This window comes from Phycodurus eques, chromosome 19, assembly GCF_024500275.1.
Source record: "Phycodurus eques isolate BA_2022a chromosome 19, UOR_Pequ_1.1, whole genome shotgun sequence".
NCBI lineage: Eukaryota > Metazoa > Chordata > Actinopteri > Syngnathiformes > Syngnathidae > Phycodurus > Phycodurus eques.
Genome location: NC_084543.1, coordinates 3,335,266 through 3,353,021, shown reverse-complemented (window position 1 = coordinate 3,353,021; position 17,756 = coordinate 3,335,266). Strand labels below are relative to the sequence as shown.

The window sequence follows — 17,756 nt, the reverse complement described above, 5'->3', positions numbered from 1 at the left end:
TGGGCCAAAGAATGAGATGCTGGCCAATCACAACCAAGTATACTGACTGCATGAACAGTGGTGAAAAAATTGGCAGATTGAGTCTAGTCTTCCTGAATGACTTGACTGTAAAATCACTCATCAACTTTGTAGCCACCGTTAGGTCAATCAATGGGCGGTCTTGCACGTCGGTCATTATGTTAACTACCACTGTTGCTTGTGAACCATTGCTCAACAACCCGTGTCAATTCAATTTTATTTGTTTTAATTGAATTATCTTTGTGAAGGCAAGCCAACTTGTAGCTTTCGGGGTGTATCTGGCAGTGCAACACAAGTTTGTGTCGTCAGTTCAGGTCAGCGGGAGCCACTCACTTTTTGTTTTGTTTTGTTTGTTTTACAAACATTAGCAAATGGCGCCTAATAACTGTGACTCAAAAAGTTGGCGAATGACGATGCAGTAGCCTCGTTTATCGCGGGGGTTACGTTTTAGAACCCCCCGCAATTTATTTTAGATGTACTGTATGTTTTAACACATTCACTTGCCATTGACGGCTGTAGAAGTCAAATATCCATGTTAACCGGGAAGGCTGGCAGTGAATGAGTTAAACATTTATACATAATACCAATACAAAATATGCTTGAGGTGCAGGTATTATTTTTGTCCACTTGAGGTAGCCATCTTCACTTTCTACACTGTAGTATCAGTGACTATGAATATGTGTAGCTTGAAAAGGGGGAGGGGGGCCTGTTGAGTGACATCAGAGTCAGCGAATGAGAGTGTAGCGTTGGCCGTGTTGGCTCAGAATAGCTCTGGGTGTTAAGTTGCTAACTGTGAGTCGGTTGATGTTTGTTTTCTTACCGTTTGTTCAATAAAGCGATTGAAAGTGCACCGGTGGCTGCGTCTATCCTTGACCACCTGTGCAAGGATTTCAATTTGTTCCAACTAGCAGTAGTCGACTTTATTAAATGAGCTGCTAATGTTTATTTTACTGTAGACGCGCAGTCTCTTTCCACCTGGCTCACACTTAAAAATCTGTGATACAAAATTAAATATGTACGATTTAAAATTCTACATAAAAATGAACTGCGACATGGTGAGGCACAACCGTACAGTCGTCTTCCCGCATCATTCGCCAACTTATCATCTTTGTAAAAGGCAGCATTTTTTTGGACCGTGCAAGGGTTCCTAACGGTGTATCGTCTTGCCACGTGCGGTGCGGATGACGCGCTCCTACTGGCATCGCAGCACGTGTTCCCGCCATCTGCCCGCCGGGCGTCGATGAATGAGCGAACGTCAGGCGGAGCTCACTTTACAGTTGCTACCTACCGGGCCAACGCAGCATCGATCGGAATGCGGCAGCGGGCGTCCGGCCGGTCGTGCCATCCGATCCATCTCACGCCGGGCTCGTTGCTCTTCTGCACGATGAAGAAGTGTTGCAACTCGGGAGAAGAGTGTGAATGTGACACATGAAGACGGTGATTGCTGCTGATGACACGCACACTATTGTGAGTAAGTGTGAAGCTGCATAAATGTCATCTCCAGCATGACCGCAGATGGTCATCTCCTCCTCCTGGTTGTTGTCATCATTTTGCGCGGGGCCAAGCAGAACTCCTCCGAAGCTGGGAGGCAGATGGAGCATGAAAAGTTCAGCCATTACGCAACAAAAGTCCTGGAGCACCTGTCACACAGAGACTGTAAAGAGATTCTCGTTCTGTTGTTCTTGCACTGGCTCCGTTAATTTTAGGAACCGGTGCAAAATTTAAACAGTCACTTACAGAGCCCTCAATGTCAGGCTCCTCCATACCTGGTGGATTTGGTGTCATTAATGTCCTAATGTCCTCCTCACGGCGTTCTGCAGCCACGTATTTGGGAGATTTTGTTGTAGTCCACTGAAACCAAGGTTGAACTTTTTGACCTTAGTTCCGAAAGGTATGTTTGGCACAAAAAAAAAAAAGAAACACCATACCTACACTGAATCATGGTGATGGCCAAAAAAAAAGGTCAGGAAAAGCCAACTAGAACATCTGAGACTTGTTTAGGTTTAATCAGAGGCACATTCAATGGTGGCAGGTGTGTGCTTGTCTTCCATTTCAAGTTTGAATGTGATTGGTTCATTCTGAACAGTCATCAGAGGGTCTGCATACATTATAAACATTATTTCTGTTGTTTACTTTTACTTCCCCTCAAAAAGTTGTTATTTTGCCAATTGAGTTGTACAGGTTATAGGACACATGAATGATTTCTCTTGGGCTCACTATTTTATGTCACAAAAACCTGGCATTCGAAAAAGGGGCACATTAACTACCTGACTATTTTAACGTTGGAATTATTGTGGTAGTACTTGGAGCGCCAAGTATTTCGTGAGATGTAAAACGTTTGAGAACCACTAGAGGGCAGACTCTCTTTTTGTGTTGTGTCATGGGATGACTTCCCTGAAGTGTCCACTACATGGCGCAATTTCACCGCCATTGATTCGACGCAACAAGTTTCCTGCTGATCCAGTAGTTTTTTTCTGTTTTTTTTCTTCTTCTTCTTCTTCTTGTTGCCCATCCAGTTAATGACCGCTAAAAGTCAGAGGTAAAAGCCCACTTTTTTTCCTTTTATGGTTACGGACAAATGCGGTTGCACAAAAAAAAAAAAAAAAAAAAAAAAAAATCCCTCCTCCCATCTCGGCGTGGTCCACTTCTCAATCATCGCCAAAGTATGAAGAGTAAACGGGGAATTGTGGGTTATAAAAGAAAATGTCGCTTAAAAAAAAAAAAAAAAAAAAACATTAAAAACTACCCTTTCATTTGGGGCGTGGCTTGAGGTGGGCAAACTGCGTTCCTATTGGCTGCGAGAGTCTCCCGGACGTCCACGAACGGAGGGTCTGCTCATGACGGGACAAGGATGCAATTGGAACTTGACATGAACGCGTCGGTAGTCACCTAAACGCGAGAGAGGGGCGGGAAAAAAAAAACTAAATTGTCACACAGGAAAGTTGGCGTCGAAAGTTGAGGAGCCCGTGGAGGAGGAGCAGGAGGAGTAAGGGAGGGCTCGCTCACCTGCGGACGGACGTCGTCGGAGCTTCGAGAAGTCAAGGCGACGACCCCCAAAAGACGATGGCCGAACACGAGAGCCTCGAGTTCGGCATGGCCGACTTTGTGCTCCTGGACAACGTGTCCATGGAGGACTTCATGGCCAACCTCAAGCTCAGGTGAGTGGCCCCCTTTTTTTTTTTTTTTAAATAAACTTTGGCTTCGCTTCAACAGGTGTTCCATTGTAGCGTAAACTCCATTTGTGGGAGCCCAGTTGCTCGTATGACGTCTTAAAGGAGCGACCCTTTTAAGTTTTGACGTCATCAAAGACACATTTTGATTGACAGGTCGTCCATGGGGCTTTGAGCCAACATGGGCCAAAAATCTTATTTTCCCATATCGTTCAATTTTATTTGAAGGTTTTCAAACTTTTTATACCAAGTGTCACCTCAAATACTGCTCGGCTCTCCAAATATCACAAATAATGACCCACATTGAAATGCAGCAGTTTAGTACGCCCAAGCTTTCATCCAAAAGACGAAGTAAAATGTGTATTAAGCAGCCAAAACATTATGCACAATTTGATGAGCAATATGAGCTTAAATAAGAAAACTGTACTTAAATGTGTACAAACAATTATAATAGATTAAATTAATACAACTGAACAGGACTGTACTTGATTTAAAAAAAAAAAAAAAAAAACACTTAAACAACTGTAACAAAATACATTGCCATTATTTAAAATAACTTTTACTCTTTGTTTTATTTCCCTTTTTGGCATTTGCTTGATTTCTCCTGATACCAAAGAGGGTTTGAAACAGTAACCACACGTACACACACGCGCAGAGAACCAAATCACACATGCAGGCACGCAAGGAGATGTGTGAGCAGGAAAGTGGCGCACAAACAGTGCTGCACCTCTTGAACTGGGGCTGGTGTTGGCAGTGTCTTTGCTCAAAGGCACCTCGACAGTACCCAGGAAGCAGACTCTCCAACAACTAGTTGCCATTTTTACAATTTGTCCGCAGTAAGACTCGAACCGTGAGCCTCCAGTCCCAAAGCCCAAGCAAGTCCTTACAGATGAGCAGAGCTGCTGCTCCTAAAAAGTGCTTCCCTCTTGGGAAAATGTCCCTTTCGTCAAAAGCTTTCTCCTTTCGATCCTTCATAAAGTAACATTTTAAATGTTCAACAATTTTAACATGATAAAATTAACTGTCCAAAACTGCGTGGGGGCAGCTGGTCTCAATGTTCGAGGAGAGTAACACCGCCTGTGCTCCAGCTCCCTCAACGCTCTTTTCTCACGTAGAGTTCTGCAGGTGCGGCAAGGCGACCGACAGGAAAATATTGGAAGCACACACCTTGGTACGAAAGTTTCCAACATGTCCATAGATCGCTGCTTTTGCACCGTATAAAATTTTGCACCGTATAAAATGTCTTTGGCAATGTGTTCAGTACTTTTAACTCTGATTGCCTTCCACTGGGCTCCTTTCTTGTTGTACGCAAAACAAATGTGAGAGTATTTCGCTTCAAATCCGCTAATCGCTTTCTTTTTCTTCTGTAAAATAGTTGTTAGAGGTGTCAGAAAAACTGCATATATATAAGTATATATAGTAGTATAAGTATATATATAATATAGCGAGCAGATCACTAAGTTGGCAACACTGACTCTGTTGTCAGCTTTTGTCTCAAACTATGTCTTATTCAGCCGCTTAGTTTTATACCTTTTAATGTTCAAAACCTTAATGTAGGTGACTTGTACTGTTATAAGCTGATCAGCTGTAAACTTCCATCTGGAGCAGGGTGTTAACATCTCAGGGTGTTACAGAAAGAACTGAAAAATATGACCCCAAAAAAATTTGCAAGTCGGTGACTGAATGTGTCGAATGGTGATTCGCTCATCGGAAGGGGTTTGCTCTAAAATGCTTAAGAACAAGAGGGTTGGTCTCATTGGGTTGAATCGTCTAAATCGGCACATCGATACAGTAGCAAAACCGAAAATCACGATATTCTGTGTGCACACAAACCTGTGTCGCCTTTGAAATGGCAAAACCGCCCCCCCCCCAATCCCCTCCAACTCCCAGAGTTTGTGCCGCCCCAATCTAGATACAGCTGGATGCGCTTCCAGTGCTACCTACCAAAGACACTTTCATATTTGCAGTTCGGCACTCACAAATACACCTATTCTTTGGGGGACGAGATACAAATGGAATCTAACTTTGACGTATCGTTCCACTCCTAAAAAGTGTGTCATCAGATATCTCGACAATGAATGGATATCTCATGGGAAACATTATGGGGATTTATCCATTTCTAGTTGATATATGAAGCAGAGCTTGACAGTGTTTTCCCAGGCACGGTAGCCAGACTGCTCGCGGGCCAACGGTGGGACTCATTTTCCCGCCTGTTGCCAGTTTCTGTCTGCTTGTTTTCCCCTCAGCTCTGTCCGGAGATGGCGTGCGCAGATTGTTATTTGCTGAAGGCGTCACCAGCCAGGAGTGCTTCCCTTCTTTTTTTTTTTTTTTTTCCCCCCTCCGTATTCCAAGCGTGTGGACCCAGGGGGCACAACTGTTTAGTTTTATGCCGTGTTGGTGAAGACACAGGCCAGCGGTTCAAGTCTGGTGACAATCTAGACGGGAAGTGGGCCCGGAGATGAGCTTTGGTTCACCCCCAAGCCTCAATTAAGTGACTCCCAACCTCCGAATAACTTTTCTGCTGAGCGTCCGCATCACTCCACGCCCGCCATGTTGCTTTGGAAAAAGAAGGTTTTTGCGGGTGAAGCAGTGCCCGCTCCCTTGGGACAGATGGCCGGCGGGATAAAAGTTCTCTTTCCTGATTGGACGCCGGTCTGAATGTCTTTATAAGGCAGCGGCTTGCAAAGCAAATAATTACAGGATCGGCTGTTTGTTTTAGTCTTGCAGGAAGTCCCGGGAAGGGGGCGGGGCCAGCAGCCTCTGGCACTAGTATGCGCCACCAACCAGCAGCCAGCAATGTTTCCACAACATACTCTAGCTTGCTCTTCCAGTCGAATTACATTTTTTTTCATTCACACTGAGACTTGTGTGCCAATGACTTTCTGAGAGCCCGGAGTGATTTGACCTTAGACAGGAAGGAAAGTGAAAGCCGGCGTTTACCCCCTGACCATGCCGCTGCTCACAGTTTTCTCTCGCTGGGTTAAGGACCACCTTCCTCTTTCATCCTCGTCCCGCACAAAGCCATCAAAGCGGTCATGTGACACGGGTGGGGTTGTGCACTTTGGACCAAACTCAAAACTTTTTTTTCCATTTTCCGTATTTTGGCATTATATACTGTCATACACACTCCATTTTAGCTCACTGCAAAGTAGGGCTGGGCAATATGGTCTTAAAATAAGACGTATATTTTGGGAACAAAACTTTGATTTCCAATTTTAACTGATTTACCCAACCCAAACGCTTGTATAAAAAGCGAATGACTGACATTTTTGCTTCCCTTCTGGGATTCGCTTTATCAAAGTAGCTTTGAAACATTTTTGCTAATGTGTCTTTTCTGGGGAGGACTGTCTCCAGGCTTCTGATTGGCTTAAAATCAATGAGCTTACAGTTTGATGGTTATTGTGCCACCTGTTGCTTTGACCAGTGCTTGACAGCATGGCCGTGTGTTTCAATGATATGGCCGGAGACTTCTTTTATGTCGCCTGTGCAAACATTGAAGTAAAAATCCATATCGTCGTAGGCTGGTACAAAGTCCAACTGTATGTGCGACCTTTGTCTTTCCTCCTCATTCTGCGCAGGGCACTCAATTTGAGCATGTGACGTGCGGGGTTTGTCCTTTTGTACCAGTCTTATCAGCTAAAGCAGCCTTGTTGACTTTCTCTCCTTTGGGCCTCCTCGGCAATAAAATCCATAGCGGACCAGCGCCTCGATAGTGCGCACGGGCCGCCTCCCGTATGCCGCCGGATCCACCCGAATCCGCTCGATAAAGTCAGGATTTTCTCCACGGCGAAGGATGTCTGTTCAGAACTCAGTCTGGGCCCGCCTGGAGATTTCCTGCCTCTCCTCGACAACAGACGGATTCTTGCCCGGCGGGCCCGCTCGCCTGCGATCGTCCAGTCTCGCCGCAAGAATTTCCATACGAGCCTGTGTAATCGGAACCACATTAGCGTCCTTATGTCAACATGCGCCATGCTCGTGTTGCTTTATTCTGCAGCCCCCTCCCCTCCCCCCCAACCCAAACCCAACCCTCCTCCCCAAATAAGTAGAGCAGCACTCGCAAAAAGACTTCTGTTACATCACTTACACTTGATAGAACTGCATACATGGTGCACGTGTGGGTCTCGACAGTCGGCTGTGGTCATTAGCATATCTTTGCGGTGCAGGAAAAGCCTAAAAATGTATCGGAAATTGCTTGTAAATTGAGGGATTGAGGACACTGATGCGACGCTTCTCCACTGAGGCCTTCTTGTTCTTCTTGACATGATGTCATTATGTAGTTGTCTTGTCCGCCAGTGGGGGACACTAGCTGCTGACTCAGCAAACACACACACACACACACACACACTCTCTCCCTCTTGAGAGAGCGTGTAATCATTATTAAATTTAGTCCGCTGATCCTTTCTGGCTCTTGATTGAGATCTCTGGTCTTCCCCCCCCGTAGTGCAAACATCAGCTTCTGCATCAGGCCTTGGTGCCCCTTCCACCCTCCCCAGAGGATTGTTGTCTTAATTGAACTTGCTGATTGTGTGTAGGGTGGTGCAATCTTTGGATCCTTTTACACGCAGCTCTAGTTTCGACAGCCATCACGTGCCAATCCGGCGGCATCTGCGGAGATCAGGATAAGCCCCTCTGACTCCAAACAAGAGCGACTGTGATGAAGTGGAACACACGCAGATTATCTCCTCGTGCTTCGTAATGCCTGACATGACTCTGAAGTTGAAACCATAGCCGCACGTGCGGGATGAACGCACGCCAACGTGGACCCCCGATGTCATATAAAACATACTATGCGGGCGATATAATTGGGACAATCAAATAATCAGAGATTGGTCCAGGAGCCAGTCTTAACTCTAGATCTTATCAAAATGTACTCAAACAGTTCAATGCTTCCAACTTTGTGGGAATAGTATGGATAAGTTACTTTGGTGTTCCCAGGTCTGCAAAGGCATGCTTGGAGGAGTTTGGTGTGGAAGAGCAAGCCTGTCAAACACCTGTTGCTATGAACAAAGATGAGAAGGTCTTGTAGGCTTCAGATAGAGAGTAACTAATCCATCTGTTCCATTTTCATTTAGAATGACAAACAGAGAGAGATTAGGGATGACCTGGTGGCATTTTTTTTTTTTAATCATAGCATGAAAACAAGCAAAACAAAAGAATGGCGACGCATGCAAACATTACACTATTTGTTCTTTCATTTTATTTAATTTTCTGTGGTGGGTGGTGAACCATGAGAGACCACTGTGACGAGAGTACAGCATTCCAATTTAGCATAGTCACATATCAACACACGCACACACGGTCTTAATAGGAAGACAGAAAGGAGCTCCTCGTAGTCTTTTTTTTTTTTTTTTTTTTTTTTTTTTTTTTTTCTCTCTCTTGTACGGAGCAGATATGAAGCACAAAGATAGAACAACAAAAGCGTGTGCGCATGCACACACACAGAACCGCATGCTCCAGTCTGGCCTGGGTGGATCTTTTTTTATGGTTAACTTTTGGGAAGAGCCCAAGCCATTTATGACATTTTCTCACCACTCTTCCCACTCCTCCCTCTCCCTCTTCCACCTCCTCCTACACAAGAAGAAGAAGAAGACAAAAGCTTCAATGTAAAACTGCTGTTAACTCTTCTCGAAGGATTTTGTGAGCTCTTTTGCCATCTCCGTTCATCCGTGTTTGATGGTCTTGTTCTTCCACACCAAACGATAACATGTTCAATTAAGAGTGAGGCCAACCGCTGATAGACTGATTCGTTGATTAACAACTGTGTCCCTATGCTTTTGTCCATAGAAGCTTTGTTATGAAAATGAAACCTTTTCAAGATGACACTTCCAACAATTACTCGAGTAATCGGATAAAAGAAAAAAAAAAAAAAAAAAAAAAGGATTTTGGGTTATTCAACACAGTAACAATGTGCGTGTTGTGCGGGTTTTGCTCACTTGGGTCATCATCCTCACGTTCTACTGTAGTATCTGTGACTTTTGAGTGTGTATGGCTTAAAATGGCAGCGGCTGGCCCGGTGACTGACGTGGGTGTCAGCGAATGAGAGTGTGGAGTTGGCTGGCTGTTGACGTCTTGTGTTGAGTCACAGGGCGTGTGTTGTGGCCATCTGCAGCTTGTGTACGAAGTTTGTATTACTTTTCGTTCAATAAAGAACTTGAAAATGCACCGGCCACTGTGTGTGTCTATCCCTGACTACAAGTACTTGCGGGGGTATTACAATACTTGCTAACAAGCAAAATGGTCAGCCATATTAAATTGATTAACATCGATACCGTTGATGGCGTTTGCTGACGTGCTGTTTTGGTGCACATTCCCAAACGTTTGGGCATTCTCTGTCTTTTACAGACTCTTTCCTCCTGGCTCACCACCATTGCAGCAACTTGGATTAATCGTTGCACCCCTAGTTCACGCTACCTTGGAAGTGAATTCGGATTATAGCTCCCGCGTATCAGACATTCAATCAAAAGGTAGCTAGTTCCAGGGTAACGTTCCTGTGAACCATATACTCCAAATCTGTCATGTATGTTGCTCGCTACATCGGCTGGCCCACGTCGTCCGTGCACGTTGAGGGTCCGTTTTTAGACAAAGACGACCGATTGACGGCCGAACAATGGAGCGGGCGCACGGCGGCCTCCCGGCGGTTGCGGCGAGCCAGGGCACAATGGCGCTTGTTAGCAAACAATGCTCTCGTTCTGGTCCGGCTGCCAAGGAGGTGTTTTAGCATGCTGCTAATGTTAGCAAGGTGCGGCCCCTGCTACCTGACATCATTATTGTTTGGTTGCCAGCATTTGGCAATAGTCAGCAGCGTTGAAACATCCTGTATCACTATTTGGCAAGTCGTTATGTTAGTTTCCAGAACTTGGCTGGCTCCTGTGACAGACTTCACACACGCCCGTGAGGACGTTGCTGAATTAAGTTCCCGTCCCCCCCCACTCCCGGCTTGTTTGTCAGGGGGCAGCAGACGTTAGGCAGCGGGGAAGAAAGAGGCCATTCTTCTTCTTCTGTGCCGACCAGCCGGGATCCGATTGCTTTTTGGAAGAGGAAGGCGGAAGGAGCTCATTTGCCGGCCTGGAGGAGTGCGAGGGAAGGATGGCGGAAAAGGCACAAAGGGCTTACTTCCTAAATGATGACGGATCCAGCAGCCTTTCTCGAGAGATTTTCGTTCAAAGTCAGCTGGAGCCTATATCCCAGCTGACTTTGAAGGAGAGGTCGATGTACACCCCGGATTCGTCACCAGCCAATCGCAGGGTACATCAAAACAAACGAGCGTTCCCACTCACAGTCACACCTTTGAACAATTTAGTCTTCAATGAACCTAAAATGCATGTTTTCGGGAACGTGGGAGGAAGCCAGAGTAGCCAACTCCACACGGGGAGGCCACAGCTTCGATCCAAACTCAAGACATGCTAAGATGCTAACCACCATTCTGTCATTGAGGCTTTCCGCTTCCACACTTAAGAGCCTAGCTGCAACTGTTTGCTGCATGAACGTCCTGGTCAGAATCCGCGATATGCGGAACATCACTGAGTTATGACTCTCCTCGAAAAACGGGATAGCTGACGAGCGTGGCTACAATAGATTACAAGACTGTTTGAAGCCAAACTTTCTTTATGGCTGGTGTCTTTGGACAAAAGTTAAATACATGGATAAGATTTATTAATGCAAATATGATATGATATTTGTGAACATGAACAAAGCCTAAACATTGAATTTTGTAATCTTTGGGGTCGCTGTGGTGACATCTCTTGTTAAAAAAGAGACTGTTTCTCCGGTTGCTTTGATCTGGTCTCCTTCGCCATTCGTCCGAAACGGGAGAAAGTGCTTCGACCCGTTTTGCCGAATGTCCAATTAGGTTGCGCATATACCAGATTGTCCTGTTGTACTAAACATGAAAGAGTTTGATTATCTCTGGGTTATATATTAACATTTTATGCTATTCAATAAAGTTGATGTTTATCATGCAGGAAAATTTGTCCTCCCCTCGGTAGATAACGCGTTATCCAGCGTGTTTGCGAAGTACATCTGCCAATTTTCAACCCTTAATTACGCATGAACCTTAAATCTGCTGCTACAATCCCACTGACACAATAACATGAATACATTTGTCTTCTTAATTACGACTCTTCAATCACTTTAAAATGATAGTCCTCATGGCGGTAATATTGAGTCAAAGAGAGGTCTTAAAGTTCGTGGAAGTGTCCTCGAAATAGCTTTTAAAAGTCTGTTCCTTAACGTCCGTGTTGGTCTGCAGGTTCGAGAAGGGAAGAATCTACAGTTACATCGGCGAGGTGGTGGTGTCGGTCAACCCTTACCGCGCCATGAACATCTACGGCCGCGACGTGGTGGAGCAGTACAAAGGCCGCGAGCTCTACGAGAGGCCGCCGCACCTCTTCGCCATCGCCGACGCCGCCTACAAAGCCATGAAGAGACGCAACAAAGACACCTGTATCGTCATCTCGGGTACGAGACCGGTATTAACCTCCATATTTTCTACATGGCTTATCCTCAGTAGAGTCGCACTTGAGCTGGAGCCTGTCCGAGCCGACTTCGGCCGAGAGGCGGGGTGCACCCTGGACTGATTGTCAGCCAATCACAGGACACCTACAGATGAACATTCACATTCGCACCTATGGACAATTCATAAGTCTTCAGTGAACCTGACATGTTTGGTTGTGGAATGTGGGAGGAAGCCGTGGGAGGCCGCGTAAACTGCCGCAGTCCAGATTCAAACCCCAAACCTCAGAAATGTGAGGCAGACGTGCTAACCACTTGAGCACTATGCTGACGTAACCCTATAATCTATTTCAATAAGAAGACTAGTTTGCTGGATGTGAGGGACAGCAGCAGTGTAAACATTTGAAGGAGCCTTAGAATTGGGACAAGCCTTCACATGCATCCCTTTGGATGCTGCTCTTGGAAGTTTTACTCGCATAAATGTAATCAATTTAGGTAAAACTTTTGATTCCAAGTACACCAGCCAAAAAGTGGGCACGGAAGGTCAAATTTGCCATTATGACGTCATCAGCCTTCAAACGCAACCTGGCTTAAAGTGGAACGGGAGTTACAATTCTAAGGTCTTATAAGCGTACATTTAATACATTAAGGATGCCGTTTCTATTTCAGGAGGAGAGCTTCAAGCTTATTCAAGCCATCCATTTTTTTTGGCATTAAAAGTTACTACAATCAAAACATACCAAGTAAAAATATTTCATGTGGGCACAATGGGGATTAAGCGACACCCAGTGGTCGGAGAGACGGCTACACCTCGCTTCTTGAGGTCTGCTTCTTCCATTTGGCAGCCAAATAAACTGAAATTATAGACTCCTAATATAATTGTATCCCATATTTAAAGACACTCTGGGGTTTGACTTTGGAAAATCCCTTCTGTTTTAGTTAAGGCGAGTCATGTGCTTGAATAGCAAATGTTTGCTTGTTGCCTTTTGTTGTAGGGGAAAGCGGGGCCGGAAAGACGGAAGCCAGCAAGTACATCATGCAGTACATCGCCGCTATCACCAACCCCAACCAGCGGGCTGAGGTTGAGAGGTGAGGGAGGCACTTATTCGGAAAGCCAACGTGTGGCAAGCACGCTGACCGGCCGCCGTGTCCCTGGCAGGGTGAAGAACATGCTGCTCAAGTCCAACTGCGTCCTGGAGGCTTTCGGGAACGCGAAGACCAACCGCAACGACAACTCCAGCCGCTTCGGCAAGTACATGGACATCAACTTCGACTTCAAGGGAGACCCCATCGGCGGCCACATCAGCAACTACCTGCTAGAGAAGGTAAGGACGTCTCCAGTCTGTGGCTATCCTACAACTCCGTCAGTCGTCTTTTTTCATTGCCTCAGATTAACTGCTGACCGTTGTCATGGTGACAATAAATACTATGCTGTTCATTTGTTCCGCCAGTCCAGAGTGATTGTCCAGCAAGAAGGAGAGCGGAGCTTTCACTCTTTCTACCAGGTAAAAGTGCGTGCGTTTACTTACGCTGTTGGGAATTTTGCTATTCAGCTTCCTGTTAGAGAACAGCAAGTTGGCAGAAAAGCACATTAACATTGAACGGTTGCACATGTGCATTCCAAAGTTTACATAACAAATTAAGTTCGCCTGTCAAGGTTATAATGCATTTCAGGGTTGTTTGAAATGTCAACCCAATGCCCGATACCCTTAACTTAACTTGTTAGTTGCGTATATGGGCTTTGCTGTGACAGAAAAAGGTCCTTGAAATTCAATATTTGTGTTTCTTGCGGACAAGCTGCTGAGAGGAGCTCCTGATGCGCTGCTGCGTTCTCTCCATGTCCAAAGGGACCCCAAAAGCTACAACTACATCAAAGTGGGCGGCCAGCTAAAGGTAATTTGTTACATTCGTCTAACTCGTGTTCCGTCTAACTGTGTAGATCGGTGATTCCCAACAACTACGTCAAACGTATTTAGTTTTACTTTGTTGGTCCGGAAGTTGAAATATGAAATGTGTTCCTTGGCTGAATAACCGAGGATGGGTTCCCGCCGAAAAACGCAAATAGGTGAAATTGCAAACGGGTGGGAGATTACTGTAAATGCGCTTTCTGCTGGTAGCTGGAAGTAGAGAAATTCTTTTATCACAAGATGTCACAACCGCACACGCTTATTGACGCCATCACACTCCAATAGCGCAACAGTCATCGATCATATATACCGATTTATCATGCTCTTTATTACTTTATATAGTAATAATAATTTAGTTATTATATATGATTGGAAAATATTAAATTGATAACTTCTGCTTTATGTCTGCAGTCATGCATCAATGACGGCGCTGATTTCAAAGCCGTGGCCGACGCCATGAAAGTGATCGGCTTCACGGGGGATGAGGTCCTGACGGCTTACAAGATCCAGGCCACCATCTTGCACCTGGTAACGTTCCCTTTCCTGGTGTGATTCCCGAACTTGTGAGCACAATATTTGACAAATGACACACTCGCTCTTGCTTTCTCTCCGTCTCTCAGGGGAACTTGACGTTCGGTGTGGACGGCGACGTGACGCTGATCGAGACCACCAAGCTGGTGTCGATCATGGCCGAGCTGCTGTCCACCAAGCGGGACAACGTGGAGAAGGCTCTGCTGTTCCGCACTGTGGCCACGGGTCGCGACGTCATCGAGAAGCAGCACACGGCGCAAGAGGCCGGCTACGGGCGCGACGCCCTTGCTAAGGTGACGCACGGTCACCCGCTCACAATGGTCGTCCCAATTTTCTCTGCTCACCTTTTTGTTTGTCATCATCATCATCATCATCATCATCATCATCAGGCCATGTACGAGCGTCTCTTCTGTTGGATTGTGGGACGCATCAACGACATCATCCAGGTGAAAAACTACGATGCCAGGGTTCACGGGAAGAACACGGTCATTGGGGTTCTGGACATCTATGGCTTTGAGATCTTCCAGAACAACAGGTTTGAGACGTCCAGCAGCAGTATTGCCTAAAGATGCCACCGGATGGCGCCAAAGAAGTATTTCTGCATTAGATAGGTTTTGGTCTGAGCACAGGCGAATCACTTTCAGCTAGTAACGGAGGATAGGTTCCAAAAACAAATCCGCAAACAGGCGAATTCGCAAATGCCTAACCACGAACATGTTCCCTGTACTTTGTAATGCAGGTGGCATCACAAAACATGTTTTTTTTGTTTTGTTTGTTTGTTTGTGTCAGCTTTGAGCAGTTCTGCATCAACTATTGCAACGAGAAGCTGCAGCAGCTCTTCATCCAGCTGGTGTTAAAGCAGGAGCAGGAGGAGTACCAGCGAGAAGGCATCCCGTGGAAACACGTGCGCTCTGCTCACAGCACTTTTGTGTACACGTAACATATAAAGTAGTTCTTCCTTTGCTCACATTTTTCGTGTCCTGCCGTCCGTCAGATCGACTTCTTCAACAACCAGATCATTGTGGACCTGGTAGAGCAGCAGCATAAGGGCATCTTCTCTGTGCTGGACGAAGCCTGCATGAACGTGGGCAAAGTCACCGATGAGCTTTTCCTGCAGGGACTCAATGGCAAGCTGGCCAAACACGCTCACTACACCAGCCGCAAGGTACCCAAAAACTCTGTTTAGTTCCTCTAAACCAGTAATTCTCAACTGCTTGGTCACAGACGGGTAGTAAAAAATAAAAAAAAGTCCTCAGTTTACAATGGCACCGACATAGGGTGTTTTGAGGTTACGAATGACGCGCAATCAACATGCTTGCCAAGTGGCGTACGAATATGTGGTCAGAAGGCAGACTCAGTTGCCACTGTCACAAATGTTATTCGTTGGGATGTCATGGTGCAAGTGCTCGTATTCGGTATGCGTTTGCACCATACCAAGTTCCACTCCAGAACGTATTAGGTGAGGGACTTTACTGAAAAGAATAGATCAGTGTCAATAAAAATACAAAATAAAAAAGTGGGTCACCACTTAATAACTAAAGGTGTCAAGAGAACCGTTGCTCTTACGCCATCTGTACACCAGGGGGCAGCAGCTGTCAGGAAAAGAATGTGAAGAGAGCCCTTGGGGTGACGTCACTGTGAGCCAATGGGAGGGTGTGATGCAGTGCTGCTGATAAGTGCTTGGAAAACATCGCAAGACAGAAAGGTCATCCATGAAGGCAGAATTCAGCGTTAAAGAACGCAGATGACAATGCGAGGATTTTATTATTCGTTGTCCTGATATGCCGGCTCCTATCATCGCTTCCTCTCAACTTTGAGGAGGAGATGATTTTGAAGCGTACATTAATCTCGGGTACTTCCTGCACCTGTTACCTGACTTTCAAGACCACCAGCTACTGACCCAGTGGTCCCGCATCATCTTCACCCCCACTAACACTTTCTTCTCATGCGCCCCCCCCCCCCCCCCCCCCCCCATCCCTTTATCATCTACACGTGGACAATTTTGAGTCTCCAATGTGTAGGAGAAAGCCGGAGTGCCTGCAGAGAACCCGGAAGCCCAGACTCAAACCCCCAATCGCACAACCGTGACGCCGCTGTGCAAACCACTCGTCCACTGAGCCTCCAATTTTCGAACCAACGAGTAATAGTAATTTTGGCGCGTCAGCGGTTGGAACTCGCTGTCCTAATTTAAGATTGAAATTATTCGCTGTGTTAAATAGCACTTAAATACCAGCTGCACAAGGAATATGTCTGCTGTCACGATGCTGAAAAAGTAACTGTGATAGAGCGGTAACTCATTATTACCACACAACAGGGATTCCCAAAATCCAGCGCAAGGTTAGAAGAGTAATGGATCTGTATTTTTCCCTACAATTAAACAGTCAAATATTGGCCTTTCCTCTGTGAAAATACAATTTAAATAAAAACAAAACAATACATACAATTGAGTTAAAAAAAAAAAAAAAAAAAAAGGTACACAAAAAAACGACTTCAACAGTGTTTTTCTCGACCGATAGCAGCCGCTTCCTGTTACGTTGACACCACGTACCTGTCATGGCTGACGTACCGCTCGGCTGTGTTGTTCTTGTCACTTTTCCATCTCAGGCCCTTTCATTTTGCAAACTCCCAACACTGCGCTTCAGGATCACATGTTTATATGTGACACTTTCAAGCACTTCATATTCACATCTGTGAGTTACTTTGAAGGTACATTTTAAGCTATTTGAGCTACAAAAAAAACAAACAAAAAAAACAACGAATAGCCAAAGAAATGTTTTATGATCTACAGCTAAAAAAAAATTGGATGGGTTTAAGATAAATCCAATTCATTGTGTGGCTTTCTCCAGATGTCATTGAAGTGTCCTCTTTGCTTAGCATTGAGCCCCTCCCTTCCTCACTTCCTGTGCTCATTATGCTGACCTTGTTCTATCACTTTTCCAGTTACACACACACACACACACACACACCATCACGTAACAGGTGCCAAGTGTGTGTTTGCATGTTGCCTTCAGGGTCTTCACACCAGTCTTGTTTATTGGGGATTCAGGCGAGGCCTGGTGGCAATCACGGCTCATCGGGCACGGGCCAAGTTTGTTTGTTTTGAAAAGCCGAAGCTGCTAAAAGTGAGGAAAGTGTGGCAACAAATAACAACACATTGTTATTTTTTTTTCTTTATCAACGCGTTACATAATAATTTTGACGGTTTGGCGGAGTTGAACGGATGAATGGCATTTCCATTCATTTCAATGAAGAAAGTTGATTTGAGATATCATACAAGTTATTTGCGCATGGTCACGGAATGAATTAAACCCTTAACAGATTTAATTCATTCCGTTATGGTCCGTAAGCCTGGTAAGTCCCTGTAGCATAGTGTTTGTGACGCGTGAGTTCACAATGTTTGAATGCGCACGATCTCGTTTTCATTCCTACAGCGCGTCGTCGGGCTCCCTCGCCAACTGGCCGCCATCCAGCCATCACACCTCCACTACCGCACGCATCTTTCCCTGCGCCGTCTTTCCCATCATGTCACCGACTCGTGCCCCCGTTTTAAAGACTTCGGCTCTCCTCGCGGGCTTCATCCGAAGTCGAGCGCGGCCGCTTTCTGCTCCGCCGAAGCTGCGATTCAGTGTCGAACGTTGAGCGCCGACGTCTCACGCTTTGCTCTTCTGCGTAGTTCAGC

At 45.7% G+C, this 17,756-nt stretch overlaps 1 protein-coding gene across 3 annotated transcripts in view; it reads left to right on the top strand.

The window, feature by feature from the left end:
- The first annotated feature begins 2,723 nt into the window (after positions 1-2,723).
- myo1d (myosin 1D) overlaps positions 2,724-17,756 on the top strand; it is a 40,956-nt gene continuing 25,923 nt past the window's right edge. Inside the window, exons 1-11 of one of the 3 annotated variants that reach the window (XM_061705533.1) lie at positions 2,724-3,176; positions 11,437-11,645; positions 12,635-12,728; positions 12,799-12,964; positions 13,091-13,144; positions 13,437-13,532; positions 13,958-14,074; positions 14,167-14,370; positions 14,467-14,612; positions 14,867-14,981; positions 15,072-15,242. In XM_061705533.1, the coding sequence (XP_061561517.1) occupies positions 3,082-3,176; positions 11,437-11,645; positions 12,635-12,728; positions 12,799-12,964; positions 13,091-13,144; positions 13,437-13,532; positions 13,958-14,074; positions 14,167-14,370; positions 14,467-14,612; positions 14,867-14,981; positions 15,072-15,242 (1,467 nt within the window). In that variant the 5' untranslated portion in view covers positions 2,724-3,081. The remainder of the gene's footprint in view (positions 3,177-11,436; positions 11,646-12,634; positions 12,729-12,798; positions 12,965-13,090; positions 13,145-13,436; positions 13,533-13,957; positions 14,075-14,166; positions 14,371-14,466; positions 14,613-14,866; positions 14,982-15,071; positions 15,243-17,756) is intronic. The other 2 variants (XM_061705536.1, XM_061705535.1) reach the window with 2 other exon arrangements.